The following is an 11,146-nucleotide window of genomic DNA, read 5'->3' as shown; positions in this document are numbered from 1 at the left end:
TTATTACCTAAAGTTATGGATGAACTTTTTATATCTTATTTGTGTTGCTTATTTGGTTATTTGATGCTATTATTTTGATCTAGTTATTTAGTACTTTTGCATTTATGATCATGATTAATTGGCCATTATTTTTCATAATCTCAAGGTGGTAAATTTGCAATAAGAATTGGGATTTAACACTAAATCAAAGAAGTGTTAAACTTAAGGAGTACACTTACAAGAGTAGAGGTGTATTCTTGTAAATTTGGTGGCTTGTTTTATGTAATTTTATAGATACTAATGAGCGTATAGCCAGTTTCGTAATCACGAGAGTAGATATAAATTAGTTATAGGTATAGGTAATTCACTCCGAGAGTAGGTTTTACATACATTGAGAAAGTACGTCATAACTTAGCCAAAGTAATAATACTCAATTAACTGGTAGATACATTGTGAGAGTAGTTAGGGATTCCATGACCCTAAGAGTTTTCTATTGATTATTTTTACTACTTTAATTTCATATTTGTAGTTGTAGATTTAATTCTTGCTTTTGAAATAGTTTAAATAATAAAGAAGTTTGAAAACCACTGGTAATTGATCATTTTTTCCTATGGGATCAACACTCGAGTACTTGCTATATTTATGTACAACCAGAATCCTTGCAGTAGCAGGAGTTTGATTTTAATTAAAACCTCTCATCATCAATTCTAGTAGCTATGGTTGAGGTATCAGAATTTAGAGATCCTTGTTTTAAATCCCATCTCCCCCTCCCCACTTCTTAAATACCATTGATCCTCTGTTAGAAAAAAGTTTAAACAAAAAGGTTTTTCAACCCTTAGATGCTAACAATTTCGATTATTACAAATACAGAGCAATACCATCATTCAATGATACCAATTGAGGGAATGATTGCCTATGGCAATCATAGAATTTTTCAAAAATTAAAAGCAAGTTTTGCTAAATGACAGATTCAACACGTATTAGCAAACAAATTGGCAAGTCATGCCTCCCTGCTAAATTTTAGATGCCACAGTAGGTTTTGAGGGCAGATTGAGCTCCTTTTCCAGCCTCAGTGCGGAGGAATGAGAGGAACTCAACATTATCAAATGGCTTGAATAGCAAGGGGTGCTCTTCATCTACCAGTTCTTCTGGGGCTTTTATTATATACCCTGCTTTTGGCATTGAAAATATACCGGCTGAGTACCTTGCTATATTTCCAGTCATCATCACCCGGTGAAAAGGACAGTGCAATCGGCCATTTGTCCATGCCTGCCAAAAAAGAAGAAAAATAAGACAATCATTTTGATTATGTTCGTATACATTAAATTGATGAAAAGACAATCATTTTATCGTTGGGAAGGCACTAATTGTTTATTGATTTTTTTTTATAGGAATACTTGAGATCATTGGTTTGACTCTCAAGTCCTCCCATTTCTTTCTTTTTTTTCTTGTAAAAGTTGGAGTCTCCATCAAAAAAAAAAAAAAATCTAAACTTCTCCAATTATTCATTCCTGAGTAGCAAACACTGTTACATAATTCGATCATGATATCTACAAACCAGTTCTACATAACTTTCCACCCAGACAATTTCACAAAAATTTTAGATGAATTGTGAAAATCTAATGTCAATTTTAATAAAAATAATGTCTATAAATGTATTATATTTATTTAGTTCCACCCATCACATTTCCATTAATCTATCACTGTTTGTAAATTATTTATAACTCTCCTGTAATTTTATATAATGCCAGATGATCCCCTAAGGTTTCAAAATAATCACATAACTCCACAATGGTCTTATATAAAGTGGAAAATAGATAAAATGCACAATCAATTACAATTTTTATGTCAAACGCACTCTAAAAGCGCATGTGGTCAAATCTTAATATCCATGTTACCCCCTTATGATTTGTATAAATATCCATTTTATCACCCTACGATTTTTACATTTATCTAAATAGTTTCCCTACGCTTTTATACAAAGTAATTAAGTGGTCGATTGATTTAGCATTTAAGTAGGGCAACTATTAGTATTTCAATTAATGACATAACACAGGCTAGTTTTTGTCGAATTTTCACTTTAAAGAAAACCATATAGGGTGAAGCAAATATTTTGAAACATTGGGGGGGGGAGGGGGGGTCATTGGCTATAGACGAAATTACAAGGGGGATTATATGTAATTTACCCATCAAACAATTATAGCTTATCACAAGCTAGAAGTTATTTTATGATTTCTTTTCAACTTTCATTTTGAGCTTCATGATCTGAAATTCCAAAAAAAGGTTTTGATTTTTTAAAGCTTTGAAAATGGAACCTTGCTCTAAGAACCAACTTTTTTTTTCTGAAAAAAGTAATTTCTTTTAGGGTTACTTTCAAGTTGCTGTGCCAAATGTTTAAGCCTGAGCTTCTAGTGTCAATTTTCAAATCCCAAAATTTTATTTAATTTTTTTTAAAAATTTTTGGATTCTTCCTAATCCATGCCGATTGTGAATTGGTTTATAACATACAACTTGTATAAATGCATATATCCACATTTACACACTTTTTTATTTAACTTTACTTTTCCAAAACGCTAATACTTGTGGCATCTCTTAATTAGTATTGATTCGGCATATGTTAGACAAGGCTATAGTAATTTGTCTAATGTTGGATCATTTACTTTATTTAACTATTATGTGGCTAAGATCACGTTTTCCTTTTTATTTTTATTTTTTAGTTCATGATTGAAACATTTAAATGCAAGAAAAATGTAACTGACCTAGATGCTTGAAATTTGTTTGCACTTTTGAATTTTTTGGGGGAGTTTTTACATTCTACCTCATTAACACTTAGTCTGTCTATCAATTTATTTTCTAACTATTTTCTGGGTTACTAAACCCCCAATACTAACGTTCAAATCAAAAGATGTAACTAATAAGGAAGAAGCCAAATCTGCTTTTCAACAAACAAAGGTTATTTACACTTTACCCCTAATCTTTAGTGCCTGTCACACTTTAGCTTCTAATGTTTTCTTTTGGTCAATTAAAATCGATAACATTGGGAATATATAAGGGAAAAACAGAAAAGTATAGAACCAACAGCAAAAGATGATTGAAATCCTTGTACAATGAAAAATAATTTGATTACGAATTTTGTCATTCACTGGCAGTTACATCCCATAATTAATTGCATCCTTCCAAATTAAACACATCTGGACCATCGACTGTGTGTAGAATCCCAATCCCTCTTAATCATTACTTACTGGGGCATCTGTTAGACAAACACATGCAATCTATGTAATGCTGATTTATTTATTTCATTTAATTTTTCTGTAGCTAAGATCATGTTTTTAGTTTTATTGATTCAATAAGGGCAAATTACACTTTACCCCCGGTGGTATAGCTAATTTCACATAACCCCCCTCTAGTTTTAAAAATTATATATAATCCCCTCATAATTTGAATTAAAGTGTCAAAATGATAGAAATAATCATCCGTAACGTAACCTATGAAAAAGTTAAAATTACCCTTGTTTAAAAACTAAAATGACTTAAGTGAGACCAAAATATATAAACATAATATGTACGATACTCTAACCCCATATAGTTTTCTATTGTACCACATAACCCCCTTATACTTAATATTTTACAAAATAACCCCCTGTAGCTTTCAATATATATACATTACCCCCTCTATGGTTAATAAAGGGTTAATTACAATTAATCCCCTTAAGGTATACCTCATTTCTCACTTTACCCCCTAACCTTTAATTTTGCTCACTTAACCTCCTATAGGACAAAATTACCCTTCCATTATTTTGACTTTTCATTTACCTTTTTCCCTCTTTTTTATTTCTTTTCTCTTTCTTCTCTCTTTCATCCATTCCAATAGAAAACTCCATCTCAATGGAAATTTTTATTTTGAGTTTGTAATTACATTTCTGGGTGAAGATTTAAAAGGCATCAAAAAATAATTTTGATTTTTGTATGATGCCACGTGTCACAATTTCAATTGATGATTATTAATCAGGTCACAATTTCATCTTATGATATTTTCTTGAGAATAAAATGAGAAACTAGAAAGGAAAGAGGAAAACCCAAAATTAAAAGAATTGAAAGGCTAAAAAAATTGTATTTTAGGAAAATGATTTGAATATTTTTTAATCATTTAAGGAGAATATAGATCTCTGTAATTCCTCTTTTTAAATTTCAATCATTAAGATGAAGATTTTTCTGGGAAAGAGGAAGAATTAAAGAAAGAAGAAAGAGGCAAAGAAAATAAAAGAGCCCAAAAGGGGAAAGGAAAAAAAATAAAAGAGAAAAATAAGATTTTAGAATAATAGAGGGATAATTTTGTCCAATGGGGGATAAAGTGAGACAAAAAAAATGGTTAGAGGGTAAAATGAGAAATGAGGTATATTTTAAGGGGATTAATTGTGATTAACCTGTTAATAAATAATTTTTAATTTTACATAAAGGTATTTTTGATATTTTAGTTGATTCCGTTATGAATTGCAAATTTTGTTATTTTGACTTTAATTCAAATCATGAGGGGTTATGTATAGCTTTTGAAACTATAGGGGAGTTATATAATAAAATACCAAACCACAGGGGAGTAAATTGTAATTTGCCCATTCAATAAACTTCTTCTGCGTCAATGTTGAACTTCGTAATTGCAAGTGAAGATATAGTTGATCGAAATGCATGAATTTTGTATGAAACAATTTAAAAGTTTTGAGGGCGATTTTCAACCCTTTACCTCTTTACATTTACTGCTCTGTCACTTTGTTTCCTGAATTTTTTTTTTTGGGGTTACTTAATCCTGTACACTAGTGGAGTAACTTGTATGCAAAAAACGAAATCTATCATTTAGTTAACAAAGAGGTTTTTAAGACCTTAACTTCAAGTCTTTAGCGTTTGTATCACTTTAGTTCTAAGTGTTATTCTTTTGGTTAATCAAAAAAGAAAAATTGAGAAAATACAGGAAAAAACAACACGATTCTTCCTTGATTCATAAGAAATTTTTTGATGTACAAATTTTAAGGATGAAGTAATGAAAACTGATTTAACCCAGAAACTTATATAGCCTAAAGTGTTAAAAATCACGTCAGAAAATGAAGTGTTAGAAGCGCTGAAGGTTTAATGGATAAAGTGTTAAAATCCCATTTACGAGGATATATAAGAATTTAAAGTTGCACCATATTGAAATGCAGAGTAATTAGAAAGAACTAATACTTGAACTTCAACATCAGTAAATGTTGGCCATTAATTTTAATTTTCAACTCCAAATAAGTAATTTTAAGTTTAGGCCTTTAGTAAAAGTGCAAAATGCTTTTGGATATGGAAGCAAGTCTTCATCCATAATTCTTCAGTTTGATGACTGCTATATTTTGGTAGATTAACCAATTTCCTTCACATACTTCTTCATCTCGTCTCTTCTGTCATTTTTGCTTCGCAATATTTTGTATTCAAATATCGATGACCATTTTTATGACAAAAGCAAGTATGAATTTAAGGAATACTTACAAAAAGGGCATCTCCAATCATGACAGTGAAGGAGCCTGGAGAGGGTTCGACATCAATCCAATGTCCATCTTTTGTGAGAACTTGCAAACCGCGTATTTGATCTTGACACAAAATGGATAGGATGTTCTTGTCAGTGTGAGCATGTAGTCCAACTTTTGTCTCAGTTGTTTGAGGTCCTTCGTACTTCATTGCTCTAAGAAGGTAATTTGTTAATTCCATGTGCTCATCCATATATTTCTCTAAACCTAGGCTCTCCAGTATCATCCTTCTCACAATCTTATCTAATTCTGAGATTTGCTCCGAGTAGGAATGCACAGTCTTGCTGCATATTGAATAAGAGTTTAACAAGAAATTTTTTTTTTTTTTTTTTTTTTTTATGAATTTGCGCACAGAAAACTGGTTGTTGTATTTGGAAATTTTAAGAAAATATCGCTATCGCATTTTTGGATTAAATATTTTTGTGAGGTAACTAGTAGGGGAAATGATTAAGGACATGATTCAAATATATAATATATTTTTACCAGAAATTTGAGTTCCCCTCAGGCCATAAGAGATCAGTGAAGCTTTCAACTTTTTCAGGGATGTTTGCATCATCAAGACCCATGCTCTCATACAGTGGAAAAATTGGATATTGTCCAATGTAGCCATGGTAGATCTTCTTAGATGTGTTTCTTTGCTTAGTCTGCAAAGGGAGGTTGAAAAGCTCTTCTAAGGCTTCGAAAAATGATTTCTGAAGTTCAAGAGAAATTTTGTCATACAAGGCCTCGAAGCAGCCAAATTCTTCAAGTGCTTTTCGGACTTGACCTTTCACTGAATCCCACTCTGGATTTCCTGGTTTCAATCCAGGTTGGGAGAAATCTATAGTCGGAAGCTTTATGGTTTCAGAATCCATTTCCTCACAAATTCCTCCTCTTTTTTTTTTTTTTTGGTTTCCTTATTTCTATTGAAGCAGTGGTTGATGAAGTTTTTTTGAAGAAGTGAAGTGTACGATGTTTTTGGTATGTTTTATAGGCAGTCATGTCATGTACAATCACAACTCAGAGTTAGTTAAGCAGTCATACTCGAGTCTTATGGACACATAAAGTGCTAATTAATTTCCAATGATTCCTATGAGATAATGTTCCTAACTATTCAATGTTTGCATTTAGCTAAAGCCAATTGATGGTGATATAGATCAGATTTCAGAAGATTATTTGGCCAAAATGGATAGCATTAAGGGTGGAAGGAAGAATGATAATCTAAATGTTACTTTCCGTTTTATAGAATGTTAACCGCCCTTCAAGTTTCACAATAAGCCATGACTAATATGGGGACAAGCTTCCATGACGCTGGGTATATTTCACCAAAATTCTACAGAAATGTAAATATTGGCTAAAGCCTGTAATGTATTTGCATATTCATATTGTGCTCGTTCTGGATAAGATATTATTAGGTAAAAATAGATAGTTAAATTACATGACTTTGCTTGAAGAAAATATGCTCGGTATGTACAGGATGGGAACTATGACAATAATGCTTTTACCACGAAAAATCAAACATCAATGGTGTTTTGGGCGAAGTAAGTGGAAGGGACTTGCAACCCTAGTATGACAAACAAAGTTTGAATATGTTTAGAGGGATCCCCTTGTTATAAAAGAGAGTTCGACAAAATTGTGGGGATGACGTATTTTCCTATCTAACCATATTCCTACCAAAAAAAATATACGGATAATAACTTTTCACATGATATTAAAAAAAATTTCCACACAATGTATATTGAGGGTAGACCGTGTGAATGTGCCTTTTTTTATGTTCCCATCGATCTATGTTGGGCATAAAATTTACCAGAACAAGGAGAAGTCCTGGATAACCAAGCAAACTCCCAGGAATATTACATGTTATCACTGGTAATTTAATCAGCTGTTACGAATACAAGGAGGTCCATCAAGGGTCGCAAGACTCAAAAACCAGGTTGGTCCTCGTCAGCACTGACAATTGGAGACGAAAGCATGGAAATTAAAATGCTTTGAAAGTACATAATAGATAAGGAATATGAGGTTGTTGCGGAGATGGACAAAATAAAAAAGGTCTTAACAGAGACGAACAAAGGCAAAAGGATCTTAACAGCTAATGAGACAAATAATTGCATTTTTATTTCTGGGAACAGCTACCAACTAGGATTGATTTATGATATTATCTATGCGGATGGCCTTATATGTGCAAAAATCTATTTCATTCAAGAACATCCGATCAAGCTTTACCTCACCACCATCAAGAATAATCTTCATCTATAGCCATTGATGCTGCAAAATATATATTGAAACAATGTATTTTTGCAATTGCAAGAATATAGTTGGTGACTTAAGGAGTAGGGTCAAAGATCCTACATCGGTCAATAGCGAAGAAAGAATTTTACTCAATAAGGGGCCTGCCCATACCACATGAGGCGCATTTTTAAAGGTAAAAATCAGGAGAGCCAATGGGCCAAAGCGGACGATATCTCACACGAACCTACAGACAATTGACTCTAGCATTAACATAATGGTGCTATCTATGAATTTTCGAGCATCCCGCATCAGTTGATAATTAAGAAAGAGTCTTGTTCATAATGTAAAAGGTCCGACTCTAGCATGTGATGCGCAAAATTATTCGCATACTAAATCAAGCCTACAAAATAGAAGTTTCTAAATTGTTATTTAGATGTGTTTAAGTCAATTCAAGTTTTTAGTAGTTTTGTTAGAGTCAAATTACGGTAGTTTTATTGTTTAAAAATTATTTAATATTTTATTAGAAAATTTCTTATAGTTGTAAGACTTATTTGCCAAATCATCTAATTTATAAATAGGGAATCTTATTATTGTATAACAGTGAACTTTGAGAGACTTATTATTATGTGTAATTAATGATATATTGTTGATTTATTCCTCTTTCTCCCACACGTAATTGTATGTGTGTAAATTGCTACCCTATCATCCACCCCATATATATTGGTTTTATTAAATTTATCTCCTACAACTTTTTGGTGGAATTTTTTGGATTCTACATCTGGTATTAGAGCCCTAGATTCAGGAAATTGATCTTGGAGTGCTTGTGAATATTGAAAAATTGCCTCGACTACAAAGTTAGTCTTGGGTGTTTTCCGCTATCAGAGTTAGAGCATAAATATTTCTGTAAAGAAGTCAGTTGATCGAGTAAGACCACAAGGTTGGTCTTGAAGTGCATTATTGGTGAAGAATTTGATCATAAGATTGGTCCGAGAATTGGCAAATTATTGCGAATGTTTAACAATGATTGGAGAAGAATCATGTCAGTTAAGTTGTGATTATTGGAATCACAAAGTGAGTTGTCAACAAATTGATATCAAATTATGTGACGAAAACGGTCTATCCGAATGCGTGGATTATTGTAGCAAGTTAAAAACGAATTGAATGACTAGATGAATTTGTCCAGGTGCGTGGAATATTCCAGCAACAAAAACTTGAACATGAAGAGTTCAAATTGACGTCTACAGAATTTGGAAAGAAGATTATTGATAGTGATGATGGTGAGTCTGATCCAAAAGAGAGTTTGATTTAATGGAGGCAATGTTGGCATACTAAATCAAGCCTACAAAATAGAAGTTTCTAAATTGTTATTTAGATGTGTTTGAGTCAAGTCAAGTTTTTAGTAGTTTTATTGGAATCAAGTTATGGTAGTTTTATTGTTTAGGAATTAATGCCCTGTGCAAAAAATAGGTTAATGGATGGCTCGAATTTAATTTTCTACTGTAGTACAACATCACTATACCCTGTGGCAGATGGGACTCATAATTTTTATTTCCTAAAAATTTGTCCTTTGCTTAATTGGGTTGAAAAATAATCTAACAACAGTTTAAATGTGGTGAAGTAAATTGAAAAATTGTGTAACAAAGTAGAAAATTAGTAATTTACCCCTAAATGGAGCAAAATTAAGCTTGTGAGGCCCCTGATCTCCCTTCTATGCTATATTAACCATCTGATCTTTCACTCCTCAAGAGCACTTTCACACTGTCCCTTCTCGTCTATACCTCAGGCAATGTACCAATTTTAGGAATGGGAACCAAAGAATTTGCTCTCCCAATCATTACTTTCTGTTCTTATAATTAATTAACCTTCTAACTTGACCACTGCTATTTTTCTTTGCTATTTTTCTTGACCATTGCAATTCGATACATGCACGTTAATTGGGATACAGAAACGGTTGAATTTGATCAAGAAGTTTGCCAATTTGGAATTTAGAATTGTGATTTTGCAGAAATATAGTTCGAATTAATTGATGGTGAAAGAGAAAATGTGCCCTTAAAACAATAATTGTTTTTCAGGCCAAAAAATAAGGTTTAGTTACTTTAACATCAAAGAGCCCATAAACTACTAAAACAGCTAGAGAGAAGCTGAAAACTACTAATCCTAACACGTTGCAAACTTCATCAGACCTACCGCCGGAAGGTCCTTTTGAAATCTCTTGTGATTAGCTAATTGTACTAATGCCGTCTCTACTAGATGTTCTAAATGTATTTAAGGAACAATCTCATTTACAAAAATAAACACCAAATTATTGCATTAGATAAATGATTGACAAAGGTAAAGACAAAATCGGCAGAGACATTGAGACTTTTGTCCATCTCCAATTATTGATCTTGATTTCTTGGTAATGAGATAAAGCTATCTCTCCAACTATTTTTTTTTTATTCTTTCTTTCGAATATGATACGGGAAGGTGAAATTAGAGATAGCAAAATTGCAAGGTAAAGTGATATACCTAATTTATTTTCTTCAAGACTTTCTGATCTGAGTAAAAATAAAAGAAAGAAGAAGAACATTATTTTAAAAATATATGTAATAACTGCAATGCAACGTCATAATATTTAGGGACCCTAAAAGAGAAAGGTATTTTAAAAGAATGCCTAATGATCACTCGTTATTTTGATATGAAGCCACCACGGAGAGAAAATAAATTATCTTGATATGATGCCAATAATACTAGTTTTCAAATTATCAGAGCTTCCTAGCAGCATTCAACTCAACCGCCACGGAGAATAATTTTGATATGAAGCCAATAATGCTGCAAAGTTTTGAGAAAATATACTATACAACTATATAGATACAGTACACATTTACTAAAATTTGAGAAGTCTTTGTCACTCTGGCTAACGCTTGTTTTATTTACTAATGATGCTTCAACTTGCTGACCTTGATCCAAATTTATAAGAATGGTTAAGACGTCACGATTGCCTCCAGTATTTGCTTCTTATATTGTGCAAAATATTCAATCCTGGCTTGCTGATAACATAAACAATTTTATTTTTTATTAGAATACTAGGTGATTCCCTTTTACTGAAACTCGGTTTTCGTTATCATATTCAGACTATAATAATAGGTAATCTTTTTCATCAAACGTGATGTTGCACATGATGAATGCACTATCCGTTCTGATTGTACAATCAAACCTCTGAATTATTGCGATCTTTGGATTCTTATGATACTTTTGTACAAGAAAATTTAGCTCTATCATAGAGCTCGGTGAGATTTATATTAATTTATGAGAAGAAAAACATAATAGGTTAAATTATTGTGCAAAAAAAGGCTGAACCAAATAGGGGAAAAAATGCATTTCAATATTCAATAGAATAATTTGGTGGATTAAATTCATAAATCTGCATATTGGAGA

At 32.1% G+C, this 11,146-nt stretch overlaps 1 protein-coding gene across 1 annotated transcript; it reads right to left on the bottom strand.

Moving 5' to 3' along the window:
* Nucleotides 1-789: 789 nt before the first annotated feature.
* LOC113689140 (probable 2-oxoglutarate-dependent dioxygenase AOP1) lies at nt 790-6,460 on the bottom strand. The gene is made up of 3 exons (XM_027206965.2): nt 6,005-6,460; nt 5,484-5,805; nt 790-1,248 (listed from the first exon to the last, which is right to left on the bottom strand). The coding sequence occupies exons 1-3, from the start codon at nt 6,373-6,375 to the stop codon at nt 1,000-1,002; spliced, it is 942 nt and encodes a 313-aa protein (XP_027062766.1). The 5' UTR covers nt 6,376-6,460; the 3' UTR covers nt 790-999.
* Nucleotides 6,461-11,146: the final 4,686 nt, after the last annotated feature.

The sequence above is a fragment of the Coffea arabica genome, chromosome 1e (assembly GCF_036785885.1).
Source record: "Coffea arabica cultivar ET-39 chromosome 1e, Coffea Arabica ET-39 HiFi, whole genome shotgun sequence".
Classification (NCBI taxonomy): domain Eukaryota; kingdom Viridiplantae; phylum Streptophyta; class Magnoliopsida; order Gentianales; family Rubiaceae; genus Coffea; species Coffea arabica.
This window is presented reverse-complemented; position numbering and strand designations above follow the sequence as displayed.

Bases quoted from the DNA above. Each gene is read 5' to 3' on its own strand.
- LOC113689140 (XM_027206965.2), bottom strand. From the start codon at position 6,375: ATGGATTCTGAAACCATAAAGCTTCCGACTATAGATTTCTCCCAACCT. The intron at 5,806-6,004 runs GTAAAAATATAT...TTCAATATGCAG, and splicing joins GAGGGGAACTCAAATTTCTG to CAAGACTGTGCATTCCTACT. The intron at 1,249-5,483 runs GTAAGTATTCCT...CTTTTTTGGCAG, and splicing joins TGATTGGAGATGCCCTTTTT to GCATGGACAAATGGCCGATT.